This window comes from Chiloscyllium punctatum, chromosome 8 (assembly GCF_047496795.1).
Source record: "Chiloscyllium punctatum isolate Juve2018m chromosome 8, sChiPun1.3, whole genome shotgun sequence".
Taxonomy (NCBI): Eukaryota; Metazoa; Chordata; class Chondrichthyes; order Orectolobiformes; family Hemiscylliidae; genus Chiloscyllium; species Chiloscyllium punctatum.
The window spans coordinates 3,399,682-3,427,329 of NC_092746.1; the positions used below are offsets into that span (position 1 = coordinate 3,399,682).

The 27,648-nt window shown below is 40.1% G+C and overlaps 1 protein-coding gene across 1 annotated transcript in view; it reads right to left on the minus strand.

Annotated features, from left to right (window-relative positions):
• tax1bp1b (Tax1 (human T-cell leukemia virus type I) binding protein 1b) overlaps positions 1–27,648 on the minus strand; it is a 101,840-nt gene that overhangs the window by 24,006 nt on the left and 50,186 nt on the right. The window contains exons 6-12 of the mRNA XM_072575048.1: positions 22,522–22,670; positions 18,367–18,457; positions 17,165–17,350; positions 14,156–14,401; positions 9,571–9,726; positions 6,591–6,702; positions 5,522–5,640 (exon numbers count right to left, since the gene is read on the minus strand). Of these exons, the coding sequence (XP_072431149.1) occupies positions 5,522–5,640; positions 6,591–6,702; positions 9,571–9,726; positions 14,156–14,401; positions 17,165–17,350; positions 18,367–18,457; positions 22,522–22,670 (1,059 nt within the window). The remainder of the gene's footprint in view (positions 1–5,521; positions 5,641–6,590; positions 6,703–9,570; positions 9,727–14,155; positions 14,402–17,164; positions 17,351–18,366; positions 18,458–22,521; positions 22,671–27,648) is intronic.

Sequence of the window (27,648 nt, forward strand, 5' to 3'; positions counted from 1 at the left end):
CTAAAATTGCACAACAGTATCTACCACATTATGAACAGTATTTACTGGGACATAACCTTCTGGACATTTTTCATAACAGAAGACTTAAGGATAAATGCATCAAATTCATCTTATTGTCCCTGATCTATATGTTCCTCCAGGTGGTTACAGCACAACAGCACAGAGGGAATTTTGGAAATGTGGGACAGGGGAGGGATTGTTAGTTAACCAGACTTGTAACGTTCGACTGTTATATAATGATCCCTGCTACAAGCGATCAATAATTATTAGCTTAATACAGAAATTGGCCTTTTAATATTTGGTCAATACTTAACAACAATTTGACACTTAGTAACCTGATTCACGGTAATTATTTGGAAGAGGAGTGAGAAAAACTGATGAGTCACATTGAATCATAGCAAGTAAAAGCACACATCTTCAGAAATGGAAAGAAACCAGGAGAAATTTAGGAAATAAAGTGAGAAATTAATGTTCCCTCCATCCAAAACTCCACTTGCCCAAGTTCAAGTTTGTTAAGACTTGCCAATATATGAAAAAGGAGGCAAAACTTTTGCCAATATGCTGCAATTTCAATTAAAATCAGAAGTTCAGTTAGCATAACTATTTGAAAGAGCCATATACAAACCATAGACCGTAACAGTGTTGACTACCATGACTGAAAATGCATATTTTGAAAATACTGTAATTTAAAAATCACCCACAATAAGCTGTACAACTTGTTACAGTACTCTTTTCTGTCAGTACTTTGCAATTGATTGGAGAGTTGTTCCTAAATATTAGCCCTATGAAATGATAAGAGAAGGCTGTCTCAAAGTTGATACAAGATTATTCTACATTCTACGAAAACTCTGAACCGTTCCTCAAAGAATATCCAATGTAAGAGCTAAACGTTTCAGTCTATCAGAGACGACCTTTGACATGGAACTCGCCCTTGCAATAATCTCTGCTACAATCCTCCTCCACAGCAGTTATTCCCAAAACATCTCGGAATGAAATTGGGAATGCATGTTCAATGTGCAATTTTAAGCTGAGATCATTAGAAACAGGGCTTGAGACTGTCTAAATTAGTTTTGTGAAATACCCATTCAGACAGTAGAATGGATGAGTCACAGAAAAAAAATGAAACTACAGCATCCTAACTCACTGCAATATCAATTCCAGTTACCTAAAGGTATGGTGCTTGTGAAAGTTTAATTTGCTAGCAACATTTCAGTTGAACATAAAGTGGAACCTGTAATTGTTTCTTAAAGGAGACCCCACCCTGAACTCTATATTGTCTCAGTTGTTACCTTAATATTTTAAGGTTAATAAGTAAGGTTAATGTAAGGTTAATTCCTACATTTAAAAAGGGATAGTGATTGCAAGGTAGTAGCTAAGTGACAGATGGATCAGACTTGGGCACCAAACATCAACTGGAGAGCTAGGAATCAGGCATGGTTTGGGAAAACCAGTGGGACACCTTTGTTTTTGAAGATTTTAACCTAACCAAATGCAGGTGGTTTGTAGGCATGGCAGATAGTAGATCGTTGTACTGCCCAATGGACAAAAAATTTTCAATGCGCAAAATCAATGATAGGCCATAAAAGATTTAAATGAAAACGCAGGCCGAAGAAAGATGAATCCACTCCTTAAGCCACCTGTCCATTTGAAATATCATGGCTGATCTGCCCTAGGTGTGAACTCCTCTTTTATGTCAGCCCTTCACAGCCCTCAGCTCCAAAATTTTAATAATCTACCAAGCTCCACAACTCTTTGGGGTAAAGAATTTCCCCTTCGAAAGGTCCCCTTTGCCCACCTCCAACACACTGCATCCACCTGGACACCCTGCACTGGCCTATTACCTGCCCTCAACCTCTTCATTTCCAACTGCCGCCAGGACATTAACCGCCTCAACCTGTCTACCTCCCTCCCCCACTCCAACCTCACAACGTGCAGCCCTCCAATCCCTCTGCTCCAATCCCGACCTTACCATCAAGCCAGCAGATAAAGGGGGCGCAGTGGCAGTCTGGCGCACAGACCTCTACACCGCTGAAGCCAAATGCCAACTCGAGGACACCTCTTCCTAACGCCCCCTCGACCATGACCCCACTCCCCATCACCAAACCATCATCTCCCAGACCATACAGAACCTCATCACCTCAGGAGATCTCCCACTCACAGCTTCCAACCTCACAGCGCGGGAACCCCGCACTGCCCAGTTCTACCTCCTTCCCAAGATCCACAAGCCTGACCACCCTGGCCGACCCATTGTCTCAGCATGCTCCTGCCCCACTGAACTCATCTCTACCTACCTCGACACTGTCCTATCCCCCCTAGTCCAGAAACTCCCCACATACGTTCGAGACACCACCCACGCCCTCCACCTCCTCCAAGACTTCCGTTTCCCTGGCCCCCAACGCCTCATCTTCACCATAGATATCCAGTCCATCCGCCATGACCAGGGCCTCCAAGGCCTCCGTTTTCTCCTCTCCCGACGTCCCCAACAGTACCCTTCCACCGACACTCTCATTCGTTTGGCCGAACTGGTCCTCACCCTTAACAATTTCTCCTTCGAACCCTCCCACTTCCTCCAGACCAAAGGGGTAGCTATGGGCACACATATGGGCCCCAGCTGTGCCTGTCTCTTTGTTGGCTACGTAGAACAGTCCACCTTCCGTAATTACACCGGCACCACTCCCCACCTCTTCCTCCGCTACATTGATGACTGCACTGGCGCCACCTCGTGCTCCTGCGAGAAGGTTGAACAATTCATCAACTTCACCAACACATTCCACCCGGACCTTAAATTTACCTGGACCATCTCTGACACCTCCCTCCCCTTCCTGGACCTCTCCATCTCCACTAATGATGACCGACTTGACACTGACATTTTTTACAAACCTACCGACTCCCACAGTTACCTGGATTACTCCTCTTCCCACCCTACCTCTTGCAAAAATGCCATCCCGTATTCCAAATTCCTCCGCCTTTGCCATATCTGCTCCCAGGAGGACCAGTTCCACCACAGAACACACCAGATGGCCTCCTTCTTTAGAGACCGCAATTTCCCTTCCCACGTGGTTAAAGATGCCCTCCAATGTATCTCGTCCACATCCCACATCTCCGCCCTCAGACCTCACCCCTCCAACCGTAACAAGGACAGAACGCCCCTGGTGCTCACCTTCCACCCTACAAACCTTTGCATAAAACAAATCGTCAGCCGACATTTCCACCGCCTCCAAAAAGACCCCACCACCAGGGATATATTTCCCTCCCCACCCCTTTCCGCCTTCCACAAAGACCGTTCCCTCTGTGACTACCTGGTCCGGTCCACGCCCACCCACAATCCACCCTCCCATCCTGGCACCTTCCCCTGCCACCGCAGCAATTGCAAACCCTGCGCCCGCACCTCCTCCCTCATCTCCATCCAAGGCCCTAAAGGAGCCTTCCACATCCAAAGTTTTACCTGCACATCCACCAATATCATTTATTGTATCCGTTGCTCCCAATGTGGTCTCCTCTACATTGGGGAGATTGGACACCTCCTAGCACACTGCTTTAGGGAACATCTATGGGACACCCGCACCGATCAACCACACCGCCCTGTGGCCCAACATGTACACTCCCCCTCCCACTCTGCCGAGGACATGGAGGTCCTGGGCCTCCTTCACCGCCGCTCCCTCACCACCCGACGCCTAGAGGAAGAATGCCTCATCTTCCGCCTCGGAACACTTCAACCCCAAGGCATCAATGTGGACTTCAACAGTTTCTTCATTTCCCCTTCTCCCACCTCACCCTAGTTCCAAACTTCCAGCTCAGCACTGTCCCCATGACTTGTCCGGACTTGTCCTACCTGCCTATCTTCTTTTCCACCTATCCACTCCACCCTCCTCCCTGACCTATCACCTTCATCCCTTTCCCCACTCACCTATTGTACTCTATGCTACTTTCTCCCCACCCCCACCCTCCTCCAGCTTATCTCTCCACCCTTCAGGCTCTCTGCCTTTATTCCTGATGAAGGGCTTTTGCCCGAAACGTCGATTTTACTGCTCCTCGGATGCTGCCTGAACTGCTGTGCTCTTCCAGCACCACTAATCCAGAATAATGTGAACGAAGGTGCCAGTGTTGGACTCGGGTGAACAAAATCAGAAGTCACACAACACCAGGTTACAGTCCAACAGGTTTATTTGAAATCAGAAGCTTTTAGAGAGTATCCCCTTCATCAGGTGAAATGACAGAGAAGCACACAAACACAGAATTTATAGGTAGAGTGTTCAACTGGAGAGAGATCAAATGATCATAGTCCTTTCAGGATCTTCTCTGCTTTCTTGCATCTCTGTAGAAAGTTGATGTCTGTGTCAATATGCATGTGGTGTCGATGGTAGCCATGATGTGGAGATGGAGGCGTTGGATTGGCATGGACAAATTCAGCAGGCGCATGACACCAAAAGCTGTCAGCTCAAACTGGAGAGGATCTCCAAGAAGATCGCACATATCAACACAGACATCAATTTTCTACAGAGATGCAAGAAAGAAGAGAAAATCCCAAATGGACAGTGATCTTTTGATATCTCTGCCTATAAATTCTGTGCCTACAAGCATCTCTTTCACTTCATCTGTCGAAGGGGATATGCTCTGAAAGCTTGTGATTTCAAATAGACCTGTTGGTCTATAACCTATTGTCATGTGACTTCTGACTTTATCCAAAGCGAGCAAGGCAGGTCTCTGACGAGCTAGTCTTGGTACTCGTGCTTCATTGCTGCCTTGGAAATCAAGAAACCTGAATCCAGCCTACTCTCATTTCCAGTTACTTTAAATATGGCGACATGGACAAAGGTGAGAGGCTAGGATTTCAAACAGCAGAAAACGGTTTGACTCTCATTTGCAGTGCTTAATGTGAAAACGTAGATCTTTCTTTTGACCTAGATCTGTATTGCTATTCCTTATTAGGATGACAAAATTCTGGAAACCTTAGATCAAAGAGATATTGAAACAGTTTCACTATCACTATAGCAGCAAAAAAGGATCAAAACAAGAGCAACTAGGAATGGACAGTAAATGTCAATATTGTCACAGTGAGAATGAGAAACTATATTTTAATCATATTCCTGTTTTAATGAAGGAAATATTTTCTGTCTTAGAATGAACTATGGATAACATGTTAGCAATGTATTAAAAACGGAGCATCTGTGTTGACATCCTTCAGGCCTTTATAGATGCGAAGCAATCTAAAAATACTGCATGCTCAATTAGAACCTTAAACTAATTAACATATTCCAAGTGAAGAAAATGTCCTGACCAAACAAATTCTGAATTACCAGAGATCGTTTAATATTTAACAATTAGATTGTGACCACGCGTCCTTATCAAACAAAGCACCGTGAATATAATACATAATCTAGAAAACACAGCAAACAAGATATTTTTCTCACTGAGTTCCAACCATATTCTTTAGAATATCATTTATGACTCAGCAATCTTTTCATTCCATTCAACCTGGGTGTGATAAGGTATTACAAGTCTCAGTGATTGGTTTACTTACGGCCAACATCTGCTTGCACTTTTTGTACTTCTCATTTTTTTCCATTATTTCTTTATTCATTTTACTTATTTGCGTCTGCACCAAGAGATCAAATGTATGGTCGAATGGAGTTGGCATGGCTGGAGAGACAGGAGCAAGATGTAGACTTTATCACTGATAATTAAAAGACCCATAAATAAAAATTAATCAAGTTTTAATTTTTATTTTCCCAGACAAGCAATTTAATCTTTTAAGAGCTATTTTGTTGATTTGATGACAGTCGATGCTGGAACAATTGGACAAGCTCAAATTTGGGCTCCAAGCTGGTAGGTAAAACATGCAGTTAATTCAACAGCAAAAAAAATCTTTTCGCGTGAAATATACTTTTTTCCCTGAAAATGTGTATTTTGTGAATGGAAATGTTAGAGGTAAGTATTTTAGCTCTACCTACATCAACTAATGGAGTTACATTCTTTCACCAATTTTCCAAAGCCCTGCAATTATACTCCCTTCCAATGCTTATTTACTTCACAAAATAAAATGTTACCGTATAGGAACAATTTCACTTGCCAGGTGAAATTACATGACTGTTCTGCGCCTATCACATTAATCTCACGACTGTCAGCAATACATTATCAATGACAAATTGATAGGATCTGGAATAACATCAAGTATCAGCTGGGAAATAATGAGTATTAGAATTGTTTCAACACAAAAATGGTTTGTAAATCTCTGTTGCTAATGATGGAGTTGTTTTACAGATCATTTTCCTTGGGTATAAAAACACTTCAAAAATGTGTTCCATAGTAGTAAATGAAATTAAAATTGAGAAGAGCAATTTCTACTTATGAATAAATGAAGATACACCTGCAGTACAAGCAGTTGGAGAAATACTTGCTTAGCAATCACTAAATTATTACTTGGCTTGCCTGTTTACTTATTCACTGCAAACCAATGTATATTTCAATTCAGACTAATAGCTGTGAAAAGCATACAAGAAGTGTACAAAATATAGAACAAAATAATACTTTAAGAAATTATACAGTGCTGGCTGATCTATAAAGCTGGAGTCTGAACAACAGCCCAGTACCTGAAGAGGAATCTTGAATAAAGTCAGCTGCTGACACTGGAGGTGATTCAGTGTTTGTCCCATTATCAGCTAGTTTCTGCTTCTTCAGGAATGTTTCATTTTTCTTCTCTTCCTATTAATGTGATGATGTATCATTAGATTTCTCTATAAAACTTTCCTTGGAAAAAATAATATCCAAATGTCTTACAAAAGCAGAGAGGCTAAGTAACCATGTGATGTAACAGCACTTTACAATTCCAAAAACCTGCAAAGTGTCCTGATTCTTCCTTGAGAATTATGATTAGATTAGATTAGATTAGATTCTCTACAGTGTGGAAACAGGCCCTTCGGCCCACCAAGTCCACATCAACCCTTCGAAGAGTAACCCACCCAGACCCATTTCCCTCTGACGAATGCACCTAACACTAAGGGCAATTTAGCATGGTCAATTCACCTAACCTGCACATCTTTGTGACGGTGGGAGGAAACCGGAGCACCCGTAGGAAACCCATGCAAACACAGGGAGAATGTGCAAACTCCATACAGATGGTCGCCAGAGGCTAGAGTCGAACCTGGGACCCTGGTGCTGTAAGGCAGCAGTGCTAACCACTGAGCCACCGTGCCGCCCGTGTACAAAAAAAATACAAGAAGGCAGAGTTTAACACAATTCCATACTTCAGCAACATGTGAAAACTGATTATTATCGCCATTACGTTTTCAATCTCCCCAATAATCAGAGGCCTTCAGCGTTTGCAAAAATCTAATTTTCTCCTCATGCTGCTGGAACTGTGTGATTTTATTGTTTGTTTCATTCTGCTGGACAACTTTAAATAATAACATGAGCATCCCACATACGAGCAAGGCTCTCTTATACCTTCCACAGTAACTCGTTGCTCCATGGAAAACATGAAGCTTTCCGCGAGCTCTCAAAGGTTGCCCACCTCTTCAGTAAGGCGTTCGACAAGGTTCCCCATGGGAGACTGATTAGCAAGATCAGATCTCATGGAATACAGGGAGAACTAGCCAGTTGGATATAGAACTGGCTCAAAGGTAGAAGACAGAGGGTGATGGTGGAGGGTGTTTTTCAGACTGGAGGCCTGTGACCAGTGAAATGCCACAACGATCGGTGTTGGATCCTCTACTTTTTGCCATTTACATAAATGATTTGGATGTGAGCATAAGAGGTACGGTTAGTACATTTGCAGACGACACTAAAATTGGAGGTGTATTGAACAGCGAAGAGGGTTACCTCAGATTACAACAGGAGCTTGACCAGATGGGCCAATGGGGTGAGAAGTGGCAGATGGAGTTTAATTCAGATAAAATGAGGTGCGGCATTTTGGGAAAGCAAATCTGCGCAAGACTTATACACTTAATGGTAAGGTCCTAGGGAGTGTTGCTGAACAAAGAGACCTTAGAGTGCAGGTTCATAGTTCCTTGAAAGTGGAGTCACAGGTAGCTAGGATAGTGAAGATGGTGTTTGGTATGTTTTCCTTTATTGATCAGAGTATTGAGTACAGGAGTTGGGAGGTCATGTTGCAGCTATACAGGACATTGTTTAGGCCACTGTTGGAACACTGCGTGCAATTCTGGTCTCCTTCCTATCGGAAAGATGTTGTGAAACTTGAAAGGGTTCAGAAAAGATTTACAAGGATGTTGCCAGGGTTGGAGGATTTGAGCTACAGGAAGTGGCTGAATAGGCTGGGGCTGTTTTCCCTGGAACGTCAGAGGCTGAAGGTGACCGTATAGAGGTTTGCAAAATTATGAGTGGCATGGATAGGATAAATAGACAAAGTCTTTTCCCTGGGGTCGGGGAGTCCAGAACTAGAGGGCATAGGTTTAGAGTGAGAAGGGAAAGATATAAAAGAGACCTAAGGGGCAACTTTTTCACGCAGAGGGTGGTACGTGTATGGAATGAGCTGCCAGAGGAAGTGGTGGAGGCTGCTCAATTGCAACATTTAAGATGCATATGAATAGGAAAGATTTGGAGGGATATGGGCCGGGTGCTGGCAGGTGGGACTAGATTGGCATGGATGAGTTGGACCGAAGGGTCTGTTTCCATGCTGTACATCTCTATGACTCTTTTCCTATCATGGAACATTCTCACAGGAATCAGGATAGTGTTTGATTCTGAACACCACTACTTGAATTGTGGGAACAGCATTCCCTTGAAAGACTGGAAGACAGATGGTCTGCTTTTAAAGAAGTCACTAATATTACTTTGGACAGTTTTTTTCAAAACTTTGGCTGGAATAGACATCTAGTCTGTTGCACCAGTTTACTGAAAGTCACATGGCCTTAGCTAACTGCTGGTGTCATTTATTGAGAATCACTTGCCTGGATTCATGGCAGCCAAGTTTCAGTTTGTTTTTATTTTGAAACTAATAGAGATTAAGTACATAATTGGTCATATCAGTAACTGCTAAACCATTTAAATTTGTGCTGTGATCAGTAGACATATGGGACTAAATAAAGAATGCATATTCCTCAAACACTAGTGGTTAGCACTGTTGCCTCACAGCGCCAGAGACCTGGGTTCAATTCCTGCCTCAGGCGACTGACTGTGTGGAGTTTGCACGTTCTCCCAGTGTCTGCGTGGGTTTCCTCCGGGTGCTCCGGTTTCCTCCCACAGTCCAAAGATGTGCAGGTTAGGTGAATTGGCCATGCTAAATTGCCCGTAGTGTTAGGTAAGGGGTAGATGTAGGGGTATGGGTGGGTTGCGCTTCGGCGGGGCGGTGTGGACTTGTTGGGCCAAAGGGCCTGTTTCCACACTGTAAGTAATCTAATCTAATCTAAACATAATGATACTTTATATTACACTGGTCTAACACTTCTACAACAAAACTGCAATTCCTGAACCTCCCAATATTTAATTAATACTTCAGATACAGAACTAAGAAATCAAAAAAATTAGATACAACATTCATGAAAGAACAAAAAAAATTTCAATCATTTCAAGTTATTACATTACCCAGTAATCTAAAATAAATACTGTACTCACCAACTGTTCTGTCAGTTTAAGAACTTGCTTTTGCAGTTTTTGGCAGTCCTTGTATTTTTCTTTGTAATGTTCTGCAGCCATCTGCAACCTTAGCTTTAAATCTTCGACTTCTTTATGCAGCTCTTGTTCCACTGTATTGTCAGCCACTGAAGAACCCTAGCATCAATTTGCCAAATGATAAGTTTACAGTATGACATTATCATACATTATTTTGCAGCTAAGGTGTGTCTGCATTTTTTTTTGTCTTCAACAACTTCATAAAGGTGCCTCTTTGAATTCAAACACAAAGTTTGAATTAACTTTGCAATTAATTTGCATTCAGCATTGCTCTAATTTGGGAGTTGGCTTCCCGTTTCGATAGAAAGAACGGCAACATGTATTTTTAAGCTATTTTTAGTTTCAAATTATTTCAAAGGAAGTCATCGACTGATGTAACAATCACATTGGAGCTACTAGGACAGTGGGAAATTGGGACTTATGTGAGATCACCAATTTTAGCCACATTTGAGACAACAGGATATCTGCTATTCATTTTCAGAAACTCTAAAACAGGCAATTATACTCTATGCTGACTTTTTATGAAGTAGTAAAACAACTTAATTTACATCGAGATTTATGTCTCTAACTTTGAATTACTTTTATTTCAGAAGATTGGAAATGAACACCTGGACTATAAGCAAGGATCACTACATCCAGTTCTCATTGGTACTCCTGGGAAGTTATAATAACATACACAAAAACAACCTATCATTGCTACTGAAAACCCGAAATAAAAACAACAAACATTGAAAATATTCAGTGGATCAGAAAACAACGGTGAATAAAAGTGTGAATGCTTCAGCTCAATGACTGTTGTCTGTAACCATCACTGATTAGGCCAGCATTAATGCGCATCTTCCCATTATTGCCTGTATTCTCTATGACTGCCTTTGGAGAGGATGCTGGTGAGATGCCTTCTTGAACGATAACAGTTATGGAGAGTAAGTATACTACAGTATGGAAGGGAAGTCCAGAATTTGGTCCAGTAACACAGAAGGAACGATATAGAGTTCCAAGTCAGGATGGTGTGTGTCTTGGGAAGGAACTTGCGATCACTGGTGTTCCAATGCATCTGCTGCTCTTGCTGTTCGAGGTGGAGGAGTTCATGGATTTGAAAAGTGCTGTTGACGGTGTTTTGGTGAGTTATAGCTGCACACTAAAGGCATGCTACATTGGTGGCAGAACGAATGAATGTTGAAGGTGGTGAATGTGATGCCAATCAAGTAGACTATTTATCTTTGATAGTTGTATTGAATGTTGCTGGAGCTGTACTTGGCCAGTCAAGTGAACAATGTTGCATAACACTCGTCACTTATGCCTTATAGATTAAGGACAAGATTAGTTAAACAATTTCTCCTTAGATGTGGAAAAAATGAAAAATACATTGGGTTTTAGGCAAGGAACAAGGAAGACAGTGGAAAATGAATGACAGGAAAGATCAGTTATAGGATGAAGATGGGAGTGATTAAATGATTTTAAAAAGTTGGCACTCCAGGAGAGAATAGAGTAGTAATGAGATCAGTAAAGAAACATAAGATAAATATATCTATTATCATCCAAAGCAAAATTAAGAAATTCAGAAGTAAAAGTGAACATGAAGAGAGTGTAGGAAATAAAGAAGACAGGCAACCAGAAGCTCAGGAGAATGCAAAGCAATCACCCAATTTATGTCTGGTCTCCTCGGTGCACAGGAGACAACACATCACTTGCAAATATAGTATATGAAAGACACAAACCACTGCATCATGTAGAAGGGTTTTGAATACGCAGGTAAAAAGACTGCGATTACATCATTTCCATTTGAATAAACAATTGAATTATAGGATGGAGAATAGGTGCTAGGGACATTCAATGAGTTAATCATTGCAATGGGAAGCTTACTTTGGAATTCTGAAAAGCAAGAAGGAAGATGTGCTCGGTGGCAGCATTACATTGGAAGTGACAAAAATGGCAGAGGATGATCTGTTTAGTAGAGACTGGTGAGGTGGAAGGGGAGCCTTATGGACATGGTAAGGAAGCAGATAGGTTAAAGATGAAGTGTGGGAAATGGGATTGATGGTTTTCACGACTCTGACAATCACGTGGGAGAATTGCACCTTATCTTAGCAAAAAGGAATACATACACCATTAGCATCATTCTGACAGAGAAAGTTGAAGAACAGCATGGAATTCTCACACAGAGTGTGATGTGAGAAAATGAAGCTAAGGCAATTGTGAAGTTCATGGATTACAGCAAATATTCATTGATAGTTTATCTCCAGGAATAGAGACTGAAGTCGGTAAAAGGAAAGGAAGTGCAGAGAAGGTGCCAGAAGGACAAGAATTGGAAAAAAGTTCAAGTTCAGGATGAGAATGGTAGTCACCAATGTACTAGAAATATAGATGAAGGACAGAACCCAAGTAAGAGTGGAACATGAAGGTAGGACTCATGGTCCAGGTCGAGACTGGCAACAGGTTAAAGGGCAAGAAAGAACTGCTAAGCAAAGAACTGGTCACAAAAGGAGATGATGATAGATGAGGAGCTCAGCACAGAGCCAGCTCAAAATTAATCAAGTTTGGAGATCAAGGGGACAAAGCACAGCCCTTTGCTGAGCACCAATCATTCATAGTCCGACAGGGGAAATAAAAGGATATTGTAAATACATGACAAGGAATATGATTAGATGGAGGAATGAGATTGAAGGGAAAGACTCAAAGGACATTGAATTTTCAAATTTTGTGATCAACCACAACTGAAGAAAACATTTTTAGATTAAAATGTTAGATGAGACAAGAGGTGAAATTCAACTGATGAATAGAACAGTTTTTAGACAGATCTTCAACTCAAACATTCAGGAACAATTAAAAAAATGTTTTGATTGTAGAAGTTGTGGGATCGCCAATACAAGGTACGAGGGATAGTCATGTTCTAAAGAATATTTACACTTTAAATAAGGCATGTGATGCATATCAGCAAATGCAATTTAGGATATATTCAACAATAAAATATATTCTGAGAACTAATTCCTTCAAAACTAAAAGCCAATTTAAATCAAACTGACCCAAATTAAACAAATAAATAAATATAATAAGAACTCAATTGACTAAAGAAGATTGCTGGGATGAATCAGCTGCTTATCGGTTTATGCAAGGTACACATGTGGGCATTACAGGCCAACATTTATTGCCTAATTACCCAAAGTGCAATTAAGAGTCAACCACATGGCTGCAGGTCTGGAATCACATGTTGACCAGACAAGAGTCAACATTAGATTCTTATTTCCAGATTTTTGTTGAATTCAAATTCCACCATCTACCATAAGCAAAGACTGAACCCTATTTCATTAGAGATAAACAACAGAGGTGTCATTACACTATTGAGTGCATTAAGAAGAACTGGAGCAAATTTGGATGAAACATGCAAAAGCTTTGCAGTAGCGATGATTAAGGCTTCAACTTTCTTAATATCACAAAAGATGTGAAACAGAAATAGACAAACCAGCTCGGTTCTTTCCAGCCTTCATGCTTCATGCAAGTCTTTTCCCATCAAGATTCACTATTATAACTATCTATTCCTCATACTCTCATTTGTTTCTCTTAAAATTTCTCTTAAAATATATTTCTCTTAAAATATATTCATACATACTACTTACTTCAACCAGTCAGCGGTGAGAAGTTCTATGTTTTTATATCACTTGTAAGTCACAAAGAATTTATTTTGAATTGGATTTCTTGGTATTATAAAGTTAGATAATAACAATGTCAAGGGGAGAGAAAGGGTATGAACCCTCAACTGGTTTCAGAAGAATCTGCTTGATCAACCTATTTCCAGGCCAATGACGAAAACAGCATTGCTAGATCTGGTTTTCAGTAATGAAGTGAAGCAGATATCTTTCGAGGAACTGGTAGTGAGAAGTTATTATTGTATCATTCCATATAGGTTTGAAGTATTCAAGAACGAGGAGCAGTCTAAACTAACAGGAATAGAATGGAGGAAAGTGAACTTCATTGTAATGTGAATGCATCTGTCCAAGATAAACTGGAATCAAAGAATGGCAGAAAATCTGGAAAAGGAAGGGGAGCTATGAAGCCAATTCTACACACACCACTGCCTGGGCAGAAATCTCAATCCGAGCACAGTGGCACACCTTGAACACAAGCCTTGGTTATTGGGACCTGCTGCACCTCCTTGATCTGGGACTCAGCATTCTCAGAGACATGCACTTAAATTTTTAATTTATCAGGGCAAAGGCATTATGCTCCTCGACGCCCAAAGGTGCATCGCTTAAACCACATGTGTAGCTTTTCCTGCTAAAAGCCCACTCTTTGGATCATGAAGTCTTATACTTGCTCTCGAGCAACTGAATTGTCACAGAAAGAAATATAACTAGCACAGAGCTGTTCTGAGAGTGGCAAAACACTGGCGACGGCAAAATCAGACTTAATTTGGTGGACAATGAGCTTAATTAATAAACAGGGTATTTGGAAAAGAGAAAATTTCACGCATGCAACAACATTAATATCCAAAACAGAAGAGAAGAAAGTTAGCAAGTGCCATAAAACATACCTTTTCTTTTTTTGATAATGCAGCTTTTAGCATTTGGATCTCTGCCTTATATTTCTTCTCAGTATCAGCAAGCTCATCTTTTAGCAAATCAATTTTTATTCGTGCATTGTGTAGATCACCCATTGTCTTGTCACGTGTATTGGAAGCATCAGCAAGCTCCTGAGCAATCAACGCCACTTTCTGATCGCTCGCTTGTACATGCTCCTCAGCTCTGCGTAAATGTTCACGAAGAACAGACACTTCATCCTGAAAAATCACAAAAATTAACAATTTGTGAACATTTTATAGCTACTATTTTTGTCATCAGAACAAACCAAATATTTAAAACCGTCACGGCAAGTGAGAAGAAAAGGATCAGCCAGCAGCGCACATATGCAATAATGCTGAAGGACTTTACAAGACACTTGATCCTTAGGACTTTTGAAAAGTTGGATGATCTGAGAAATACAGATGCAAAAACAGAGAGGCAAATCACAATTACTATCCAAAATTAGTTTTAAACAGGAGGTTCTAAAAATGGTGTACAACACAGCCAATAAACAGTCTACCTACAAGGAAGACATTTATTTCCAGTTAACTAAGTTAATAGTAAGGTAACAAGAAAGGTCAACCCACTATTTTAACTTACATTTATCTTTCTTGTTACATTTGAGTTCAGTGCGTTTCTGGTTACCTTCAGTTAAAGATCTTACGTGCACTTTGAGCTTTTCACTTCCACACCAGCCCCAAACACATCACCTATGACATTGCATTAGTATTATCTATTCCAATTTTAAAAGCCACTCTCACTCTAACAACTGCACCAATTCCTCCCTATTCCATTCAAAAGTCTCCCTTGTTATACGGTCATTCATTATTGGCCCTCCAGCATACTCCATCAGACCAGGTGACAAGGCAAACGTTCCTTATTTGCCAGCTGTTTCCACCCTTCCTATCTATTTGCTCTCAAAAATCAGCTTCTTGGTTAAATAAGTAAATTTATCCCATCATTCTATTGTTTTTGTTTCCTCATTTTGCATATCACACTACCAGTAGAAATGGAAATCTCAGAGGAAAATGATCAGAGCACACATTGATTTCCAAAATTGTTAAGTCAACCTCAAAAATCCACTTACAGGTACGAAGAGAGGAAAGTTACCCTCATAAATAAAATAGGAGGGAATGAAAGCAGCTCCACCACTCAATGTCTATTTCTCTGCTGTGCTTGTTGCTGGTAAGTTCAAAATGAATAGTGAGCAACCTTGGGGTGAGAGGGTCCTGCCCATGGGAATGAAGCTCTACAAAACAGAATGGGGTTGTTTCTGCATGTCAGAAGATATTACTGCTACTAAGTAATGGCATCATCTATTCAGAGTGAAAATAAAAACAATGAAACTAATGAGTAATCCCTGAAATTCCAATGTATACCTCAAGAAACCTCAAGATCAGTCCTTGGCAAAAAATACTGATCTTGAGACTTGATGGATAATATCTATAAGATGTCCTCAACTAACTAGTGAAGCTGAACAATTTCCAATTTAGTAAGTGTTGCACTAACAACCGATGTAAGATCATGAGGCAGGCTCATAGTGTGGGTCAATTCATACGCTCCACATACCACCGGGACAGAGCAACAGTTAATCAAGTTCAAGTATCGCACCCACTTCTCAGATAATCATTGAATGGATTCTACACAACCTGCACACAACAAACTGCAACACAAACTTCAGGCCACTGGCAGATAATGTGCAATCATAGTCATCATAATGAGACTTAGTGAGTAGAAGACAAAATGAAAAATTAAACATACTTAGTTTTATCTTTCTATAACACAAAAAGTGTTTATTCGAGAATTTCTTTGGGGTAGATCCTGATCAGCAATTAAATTCAAAAAGTAATCTAATGCTTTAAAAAAATCGAAAACTACTGCCCAAATGCATTCGCCATGGCAACACTTTAACCAGAATCTACTTGCTGACCAATAAGCATCCCTTATCTCACACAGTCTAAATTGTTGCTCGTTTGATATTTGTTATACCTTCCACAGTATGTCTCTTCTGTCACTAATAATCAGGAAAGTTAAAAATAGTTCCAAAAAGTAGTCATATTTGACTCAAAGCATTAACTCTGTTTCTCTGTTCAGATGGTGCAACACCCGTAGAGACTCTCCAGCACATTTTTATTTTTTTGGATCTCCACCATCTTCAACCTTTTGCTTTTGTTATGATAAAAATAGTTCTGATTTTAAGTACACCAAATATACTAAACTTCAAACATCATGTAGAACTAACGTTCAGCAATCATTGCTCACTACTGTCATATGCTGGACAGTCAGAACTAAAACTATGCACTTTTGTCAGAAAACACCAGTCATAATCATTTTATGGCAATGTATCACATAAGACAAAAGGGAAGATGGCCAAAAGAATTAGGTTTTAAGGAGCATCCTGAAAAAGGTAAAATGAGATGGAGGGGTTAGGAAGGGAATTCCAAAAAAATAGGGTCAGGTAACAAAAGACTGGTGGAGTCATTATAAATGAGAGATATTTTATAGAAATGTTAGCCATTTCAAATACACCATCTTGATGTCATGTTAATATTTCTGCCTTAGGTCTACTTCAGTGCTCCAACAAAGCTCACAGAAGCTCAAAAGATGGTATCTCATTTTCCACTTTAGCACTTAACAGCCTTTAGGACTCAACATTAAATTTAAAAACTTAAGGGCACGATCACTATGTCCCATTTTATTAAACCCCCCTCCCCTACTCCTATGTTTTGTTTGCATGGTTTGCTCTAAGCAAACCTATTGCTGATTACTCACACCAGAAATCAATATCTATTATGCACTGATATTCCACTTCATTTGTCTTTTGCTGGGGGCACTCTGATCATCTGTTCCATCTCTCCTCTTCACTTTGTCAGCGGGGTGTACAGACACGTATTCATCTTTTGATGGTTGAGCCACTCAAGTAGTTTTGTGAGGAACTCATGACATTTTAGAAGATTTTTTTCTTGAATCAGCATTCTTACCATGTTAGAAGCATTAACCAACAGCTCCTTTTGCAATTTCTCTTTTTCTGACAAGCATTGCTGTAGTCTTGCAACTTCTTCCTTGAAATGTGCCAGCATGTTTTCTTTAGTGGCATCGAGACTTTTAACAGATTGCATCTCCATAACTAGCTTTGTGTTTTCAATTTCTGTATTCTTTGCATGGACCTGCAAATAAATGAAATTACTTATGCAAGTTAATTATTTTGTTCAATGTCAAATAGAAATCAAATGCCTAGTAGATGAACTTTTTTTAATATAAAATCTAACTTAAACATATAAAGGAGCATTTTGCACAAGACCAAAAGTGCTTCTAAGATTATTTCAAACCTAAACAGATTCAAAAAACAATGATCAAGATCTACATGGAATTTGAACGGATAACCCGCTCAAAAACTACTGCAATACAAGATCAGCACATTTATCTCATGAGCACAAAAGAAACAACTAAATGTTAATTATTAGAATGGTTTGGTAATTATTTGGAAGTGGAAGAATAAAATGGCATTTCAAAATTGAATGAGATGATCTGATGCTGGACCATATGAAGAGTTTAGAGTTCAGATGACCAAAAGGCTGGGATCATAATACAAGTTTCTTGATTTTATACAGTGTAAACAAGGAGTAGGCTTTTTTTAAAACCAAAAGTTAACCTAAGGAACCAAAAGCTATTACACCTATTACCTTGATATGGAGGTGCCAGTGTTGGACTGTGTCAGAGGAAGTTAAAAAACATTCGAAACCTACAACCCCATTCTAAGTGATTAAAGACTTAACAGCAGTTTAGGTTTATTCAATACTTCACATCAGTAGTATGACACATTGATCTTTTAGTATAAATTATGTGCCCTATGATCCTGCCTCACTAACTGCCTCCAGTCCAAAAAAACAACCCTGCACCATCACTCTTTGTGTCCTGCTATAAAGCCAATTTTGTATCCAACTCGCAAGCTCACCCTGAATCCCATGTGATCTCACTTTACTAATTAGTCTACCATGTGGAACCTTGTCAAAGGCTTTACTAAAGTCCAAGTAAACAATGTCTACCACTCTGCCCTCATCAGTCTTCTTTGTAACTTCCTCAAAAATGAGCAACACTCATTTGATGAAGGTGCAGCACTCCAAAAGCTTGTAACTCCAAATAAACCTGTTAACCTGATGTTGTGTGATTTTTAACCTATTACCTTGTAAAGCTCTTTCTCATCCTTTTCGTTCTTCAACTGCAATTCAAGTTGTTCTTTATCAACAATGAGTCTCCTCAGTTTGTGTTTTATGCTGGGGAAGCAATGACACATCTTTAGCTACGTCATAACATAAATCTCAAGGAAGTATAACTGACATCAGAATGTAACAATGACCGAAAAGAAGTACTATTAATAAAACTATTTTAAAGCCACAAATTAAAGTTTGTCCTCATGCAGTGCTGCAATATACATCTTCAACATTCTCACATAAAACAAATTCAGGCTGGAGCAAAATATAACATTTCAACCTGAAATTTAAAAAAACTGAACGTTTGAAAACTGGAAGTCTGTTAAGAAATTAACTTGTGATAGAATTTTTAACAAATTGAAGTGAGAACTTGATTTCAAAATGCAAGAAAGGTCTGGCGTGTTTTACGGGAAATTTCCAATACATTATACATCATCATTTCAGCCTCCATTTTTAAATAGCGATCAAGGTAATTTCTGCATAAGGAGCTGAAGTAGTAAAATGATGAGTTGTCTCCATTTTTGTCCAAATACTTTTACAATTCAAGAAGCTGCCAGGCCCACTGCAACATTATAGCCTATATGTCAGAGTTATTTGGCTATTTTTGTAGGACAGTAAGTCACTAAGATAACATATCTCTTAACTATGGAGGTAAAAGTTATACTTAGTCTAAATAGATTTTACAAACAATACCATGTAGTACAACTTAACTAACACTTTAGAGAAGTTCTTTAAGATGAAAATAATTGAACTCTGAATGGAAGCTTAGGCAAGACTTCTCTTTCCATTTAAGCATTCATTAGGAAACAAAAGCAACTGTTCATTATTTATTTCAAAATTCAATAAAAATCAGAATGCAAGTATCGAATTACTCAAAATTATACAAACAAACAATGAGATTGGCTTGAATTACAATGAGTCAACTGACCGCTGTTTTGTAGAATTTATATTTCGGACAAATTGATCATGATTAAGATCCTTACCTGAGCTGATCATAAAAACCCTTTAAAATTTTTCTGCAACGGTATTTCAATAAAAGAATGAACACACTTCAGATATTTATGTAATCATGAATCTCTCACATTAAATGATTTCAACTCAATACAATTAACCTTTGAATAGATTTGGGGTTTCTGCCTTTGTTTAAGGAGTGATGTAAGAAGCCTGGGAACGATAGACCTGAGAGTCTAACTTTGGTGGTGGACAATTTATTATTAGGGATTCTTAAAGATGGGATTTATATGCATTTGGAGAGGGAAGGACATTAGGAACAGTCAGCACGGCTTTCAGAGAGGAAACATTGTCTCTCAGAAACTTGATTGGGATTTTTGAGGAAGTAACAAAGAAGACCGATGAGGGCAGAGTGGTAGACATTGTTTACTTGGACTTTAGTAAAGCCTTTGACAAGGTTCCACATGGTAGACTAATTAGTAAAGTGAGATCACATGGGATTCAGGGTGAGCTTGCGAGTTGGATACAAAATTGGCTTTATAGCAGGACACAAAGAGTGATGGTGCAGGGTTGTTTTTTTGGACTGGAGGCCTGTGACCAGCCTGTTCCACAGGGATCAGTACTGGGTTCACTTATATCAATGATTTCAATTAGAGCATAGAAGACATGGTTAGTAAGTTCACAGACGACACCAAGATTGGTGGTATAGTGGACGGTGAAGAAAGTTATCTAAGATTATAAAGAGATCTTGATCAATTGGGCTGAAGAATGGCAGATGGAATTGAATTTGGAAAAATGAGAGTTATTGCATTTTGGTAAAAACAAATAATGACAGGAATTCTACAATTAAAAGTAAAGCATTGGGTAGCGTTGTAGAGCACAGAGACGTACGGGTTCACGTAACTAATTCTTTTAAGTTTGAACCACATATAGATAGGGTGGTTAGAGGCATTCAGCATGCTTGCCTTCAACACTCAGACCTTGGAGTAGAAGAGTTGTGATGTTATGTTGAGGATGTACAAGATATTGGGGAGGCATCTTCTAAAGTACTAGAAAGGATATTAAGCTTGAGAGAGTTTGGAAGAGACTTACTTGGGTTTTGCCAGGAATGGAGAGTTTAAGTTACAAGGAGAGGTTGGATAAGCTGAAACCTTTTTCACTGGAGCAGAGGTGGTTGACAGGTGACCTTACAGAGGTTTATAAAATATTGAGAGGAATAGATAAGCTAAATGGCAGGTGTATTTTCCTGGGGAGAGGATTTCAAGACTCAAGAGCAGAAGAAAGAGGAGAAGTTTAAAAAAAAACCACGAGCGACACTTTTTCTTTCAAACACAGAATGGTTCATGTGTGGAATGAGCTTCCGAGGGAGTGGTGGATGTGGGTACAGTTACAATGATTAAAAGATATTTAGGTAAGTACATGAATAAGAAATGCCTGGAGAGGTGTGGGCCATGAGTAGGCAGATGGGACTAGTTTAGTTTGAGATTATGGCTTGGACTAATCAGACCAAAGGGTCTGTTTCTGTGCTTATGACTATACATGTGTTGTGTTTCAACAAATGACCTTTCAAGGAACGAACTGGAATTAACTTTCAAACATTTTTTGTTGATATTTCATGGGACTTTTGTTATTTCTTTGTCCATTATTTATTTTCCATTTCCCTTCCCACCTGGTCCCAGCACAACAGAGATTTTGATTCCTTTCTGTTTAAACTCACCTCTGCTGTAAGATTCAGTGTCCAAAATAGCAAAGAAAATTTTGTTGGTAATGGAATTTTTTTTATTAATTTGGAAGGCGGGCAATGCTTTTAAGACAACAACATATTGTCCATTTTAATTGCCCTGTAGAAGGCGGTCCTACAGTGTTGGTACAGTTAAGAGGCCAATAAATCACTCTCACTTTTTAAACAGAGCGATTTTTTTTATTCCTCCCCAAATTGAATGAAGATTTTGATCTTCAAAACAAGTGCCACATATGGTTGAATATTCACATCCCAGGCTTTGTTATCTTGCACCATGTATCTGTAACTGCTATTGGATCGTACATATTTTGATCTGAGCCATTATTCCTCTCATTTCTTACAAATGCTAATATTGCATTCAGAGCCTTTATTTGTTACTTCTTGAAATCTCTAGCCGTATAAGACCATAAGAAATAGAAACAAGAGTTGGCCCTTCAGCCTCTTGAGCCTGTTACCTATGAGCACATTCGTAAGTCTGCACACTCTGCATCTCCCGGCAATATGCTGATTATCACTAACTTCCTCACTACGTTGCTCTCTTCTTGGGCGATTGCCCTTTAACTTATCTACTCTCACCTGAACCCTGATCCTTGCAACTTAATTTGAAGTGCTCTCTACTGCTTCAGGTAAAAAAAATACTTGTTGCAGCAGTGTTCAGATCAAGACCAATCCAACAGTATAGCTCATAGCTTTCACAGTGCTGGTGCCAGGGCACCATAAATAAAGAACTACTATTTTTCACACACCAATCTCTGAGCCACAAACAGGTACTATTGAGCTTTATGAGACTAGATGGGACAGCTTGCAGCCAGCAAGTGAACAGTGTTATACTCTTGACGTGTACTTGGTAATTAGGCTTTATGGAATGACAATGAAAGTTACTCAGAACAAAATTCTAGCATTACGCTGGAGCAAAGGTCATTGAGGAAGCTAGAGAAAATGGGTGGACCTGCTCAGAAGATATCCTGCAACGACGTTTGAGCTTTAGATGATTGGATTCTAACCCTAACCAGAACCCATCTTGCCTTGTCCTAGCTATGGTACCAGCCAGCACAGCAGCTTCCCCGCAATTCCTACTGAATTGAATTTTGCTCAGACTCTGATGCCACACTCCATCAAACACTAGCTTCATATCTAAGGCGATCACTCTCAACTCACCTTATTCCAGAAATTACAGGAAAATATATCTTGTGTATAAAAAATATCCATTTACAATAGCTTGGGGCTAAGAAAAAGGGAGAAGGAAAAGTAACATCAATTTGGTGGTGACAGGGGTGTATAGGAGGAGGATGTAATATTGATGACTAACTTATGGAGGCATGTTCATTCTCTATGGAGGGCTAATCACTAAACACCCATGACAAATCATAAAATTTTTCTATAGTTACAAATTCAGACAGGAAGCTAACTTCACAGCACGTAAAAGTTTTCGTACCTGTCTAATTCAGTTTCCTTTACAATGGCTTTCTGGTTAGCAGTTACGATATCTTCTTCAAGTTGCGTAATTTTTGTGACAGCTTCCTTAAACCTTTTCTCAATGTCTTCTTTCTCGATTTTTAAGGCTTCCGAACTCTGGAAGAGATCCTAGTTATATAATGTGAACAAAAAAAAAATTAACAAGGAGATTAAGCAAGGCAACAAATTAGAATTTGAACTTAAATTTTTGTAATAAACCTGTTTGGACACATTCTAACATTTGCACAGCATGTAGGACTTAACCCTGGATGTCTTGGCCCCAGGTAGGGACACCACCACTTCACCACAGGCAGCAAATTTGAACTTTTCACAGCAAATATTTATACTTACTTGAATTTAACGGTTGCAATACTTTGCACTTTGTGCAAAAATTGGGAAAGCTATCTCACGAGTCAAGCAACAACTGTACTGACTCAAGTCACACCTTCTTTCACCACTAGCTAGTCAAAGAAGAGGAAATTGATGATCCATGGGTATGATTCTAACTGAGGGGCATGCAGTAAACTAGTATGCAAAAGAAGCTTTGATTACCAAATAAGCAAGATATGGGGGGGGGGGTTGCAGGAATGGGAATTTGAGGCCATGCTCAAATGATCCATGATCCTGTTGAGGGGTAGAACAAGCTAAATGGCTGCATGACCTATGCCTGTTCATGGTTCTTCTGATTGTATGCTCACATTACCACCCTGCTCAATCAGCAGGACTGATCCACTGGGGGATGACAGCACAAGAGTACACAGTTAGGAGTTGCCCAAGGTGTCCTCTGTATTAACGTTGGACCCCATGGAGTATTACATCATCAAGTCAAAAAGGACAAAGAAACTTGACCCCATCCTCACCAACCAATCATTTATACATTGTTTCATGACAATGCTAGCAGGAATAACCATCACACAGTCCTGTAGAATTGGTTCTTTACCTTCAGTGAGGGCACTGCGTGATATTGTGTGGCACTTATCACCATACACCAAATGTGCTGAATTCAGATAGGTCTAACAGACCACTAAGGGCAGCAGCATTAGCATAATGGTATTTCAACAAAATGTACATTCTCCATGTCTAGAATATCCCTTACTCCATTTCAATCAAACCAGGAGACCAACTCTGGCACAAAAAGTAAAAAGCTGCAAAGAATTATACATTCACCACTTCAGGTTGAAGATGGCTGCAAACACTTCAGCCTTAGCTACTGCACTCACCTGGACTACTTCATAATTGATAAGGAAATTCATTGAGCTTTCTCCTTTTATTATTTCAGTTTGATTTTCTACCATTATTCAGAAGAAAACGTAACAAGCTCCAGACAGTGACCTGACCCTTGTTTGAGAGAATTTTCTACAATTCTTATGTGGGAAGATACTCAAACAAAGGACTTTAAGTTTGCAGATGACACCAAAACTGGAGATGTAGTGGAAAGCAAAGGAGGTTACCTCAGAGTACAACAAGATCTTGATCGGATGGGCCAACGGGCTGAGGAGTGTCAGACGGATTTAAATTTAGATAAATGTGAGGTACTTCATTTTAAAAGGCAAATCAGAGCAGGACTTAAATTTAATGACAAGTTCCTTAGATTAGATTTCTTAGATTACTTACAGTGTGGAAACAGGCCCTTCGGCCCAACAAGTCCACACCGACCCGCTGAAGCGCAACCCACCCAGATCCATTCCCCTACATTTACCCCTTAACCTAACACTACGGGCAATTTAGCATGGCCAACTCGCCTAACCTGCACATTATTTTGGATGTGGGAGGAAACCGGAGCACCTGGAGGAAACCCATGCAGGCACAGGAAGAACGTGCAAACTCCACACAGTCAGTCATCTGAGGCGGGAATTGAACCCGGGTCTCTGACGCTGCGAGGCAGCAGTGCTAACCACTGTCCCACCGTGCCGTGCCGTTTCTGGGGAGTGTTGCTAAACAAAGAGACCTTGAAGGTGGAATTGCAAGTAGATAGAATAGTGAAGGTGACATTTGGTATGCATTCCATTATTGGTCAGAGCATTGAGTTGGGAGGTCATATTGTGGCTGTACCGGACATTGGTTAGGCCACTTTGGGAGTATTGTGTGCAATTCTGGTATCCCTCCTATATGAAGGATGCTGTGAAACTTGAAAGGCTTCAGAAAAGATTTACAAGGATGTTGATTTGGAGGGTTTGAGCTAGAGAAAGAGTCTGAATAGGCTGGGGCTACTTTCCCTGGAGTGTCAGAGGCTGAGGGGTGACCATATAGAGATTTATAAAATCATGAGGGGCCTGGATAGGGTAAGTAGATAAGGTCCTTTTCCTGGGGTGGGAGGTGGGAGTCCAGAACTAGAGGGCATAGGTATAGGGTGAGAGGGGAAAGATTTAAAAGGGACCGAAGGGGCAGCTTATTATATGCAAAGGATGGTAGGTGCATGAAATGAGTTGCCAGAGGAAGTGGTGGAGGCTGCTACAACTACAGCATTTAAAAGGCATCTGGGATGTGTATATGAATAGGAAGGGTTTAGATGGATATGGGCCAAGTGCTGGCAAATGGGACTAGATTAATTTAGGATCTGGTTGGCGTGGACAAGTTGGAACAAAGAGTCTGCTTCCATGCTGTACATTTCTATTACTCTATGACTTGCAATTTTGAAATCTTATGTATAAGCTAACCACCTAAACTTATCAAATGATAAAATAACATTAGACTGGAGATATTCTGTTTGTATAACTCTTAAAACATTTTGCTTTTCTTTTCCCATTTATATATTGCATTCTGCTTTTTCACTTTTCCATTTCACTTCAATACTTGTAAATCACTCTTTGTTCTTTAAAACTTTCAATAAGGCAGTTTCTTTAAAAACCTACTGGGTGCAGCATTAACAGATAAGAGAAGTTTGTGATGAGACTGAGGACATACATAAGGAGGCACAACAGGGGTGGACAAGCAAAACCTGCACCTGCACAGGCACAAATCACTAATATGAAGGACCAATTGGGGAAAAGTACACAAAAAAAATGTAATGGGCAAATTCTGTTGAAAGTTTCTGATTCTGGGATATATCTAGGGTTTTTGGAACAACTTGTAGCCATTCTCTCAAACCTGTTCAGAAATATTATTATACACATCTGAAGCAGGCAAGACCTGAAACGTGGATGTCCTGATTCATTCGTAAGGAAAATTACCACTGCACTATGAAAGCCCTTAAAGGGCCAACTTTCTTTTTTTCCTCTCCCCCCGCCCCCTCTTCTCGCAGTGCTCTGACACGCCCCTAATATGTTTTTTTTCTCCAACACCAATGGTATTTAAAACTCAGCTCTTCTTTAGTATTTTTTAAATCAACTTGTTCAGACATCTTATTACATACCTCTGGAACAGATGGGACTCATGGCTCAGAGGTAGGAACGTTATCACTGTACCACAAGATCCCCAAAATTAGAAATTGGTCATTTATACATATGAACATTTGCAGGGACCACCTTTACACACCAATGGAATAACTGGGACTTGAACCCAGGCCTCCTGACTCAGATAATGTTATGAAGTGCAGGCGTGGACTGACTAAGCACAGAAAGTGCTGAACAAGGTAAAAATGTAACACTTAGTTGGAACAAATAACTGGAATTGCATTGCCATGGCACAAAAATAAATTCAAATTTAGCCAGTTTAAATTATGCCCCAGATACCAAAATCCAATCAAATTTGAATTTAGTGTTTTGATGACATTAAACCAATGAAATAATCCACTGTTTTGGGATATAATATCAGACATTTTTGAACAGTTAGGGGGAAAACTGCCAGCACCAACAAGTATAGACTGCTAGCCAAATACCTCTCTGAAAGGTACCTGTCCATAAGAAAAGTTGTGCAGAAGACAGAAGAGGAGACAACCCAGGAAATCCCAGAGGAAAATCTACAAAGGAAAGTTGACAAAGCTGACTGGTATTGAAATGTGATTTTTTTTGTAATACATCTTAATTTTATTTACGTTGTAGAGAGGGAGGTAGAAGATAGGTTTAAGAGAAAGGAGTTGTAATGTTCTCTGTTGGACTGAAAGAATAAAACTGTTAATTTTTATTTTAAACAGTAAAATCTAGGATAGTTCTTCGACTCTCAACATTTAACACATAACGGCATCAGGTCAGCTTCTCTAAGTGGCAGGTTTAAATTAGCAGAGGGGTTTACCCAGTTTTGTAACAATAAGGACACTACCATCGCACCACACAAGCCCTCTGGAACAACTTTCAAGGCAGAAGACTCAAAATCAAACACTTGGTAGGTATGAAGTCAATAACCTTTCCTTCAAAATAATTCTTTCCACATGTAGTGCCAACTGTCCCTCTCTTCCTCCTTTAATCTTTACCCTTCTTATCAACAGTTGGAGTTCTGCAGATATAAGAATTATAAAAATAAATACAACTTCATACCTCCAACAAAAATCACTGCCAAAGTACAGTACTGCTGTTATGCTCAGAGCCGCATCTTTACTTTTAACATACTAAGATCACAGGTAGTGTTGCCTAATTTGAAGTACATTGAAACTGCAATCGAAAGTCAAGAACAGACTGCTTTGCTAAACACAAATTTTATTATTACCAGAACAGGACTTACCAGCTCCGCCCTCACACCAGATCCCAGCTCCCAGCCCCCAGCCCTGCCGAGTTTTCACCATCCCTCCAGACCTTCCCCTCACTGAGGGCGAACAATCAGTCCTCAGCAAAGGACTCACCTTCATCCACCTCTGTCCACGCATCAATGAATTTAATACACGCTGTGACGTCGAACACTTCTTCTGCCTCCAAGCTTATTTTCACAATTAGGACTCCCACCCACCTCCAACACACTGCATCCACCTGGACAGCCCGCGCTGACCTATTCCCCGCCCTCTACTTCTTCATTTCCAACTGCCGCCAGGGCATTAACCGCCTCAACCTGTCAACTCCCTCCCCCACTCCAACCCCTCACCCTCAACGTGCAGCCCTCCAATCCTTCTGCTCTAATCCCGACATCACCATCAAGCCAGCAGATAAAGGGGGCGCAGTGGTAGTCTGGCGCACTGACCCCAGAAGCCAAACGCCAACGTGAGGACACCTCTTCCTAACGCCCCCTCGACCATGACCCC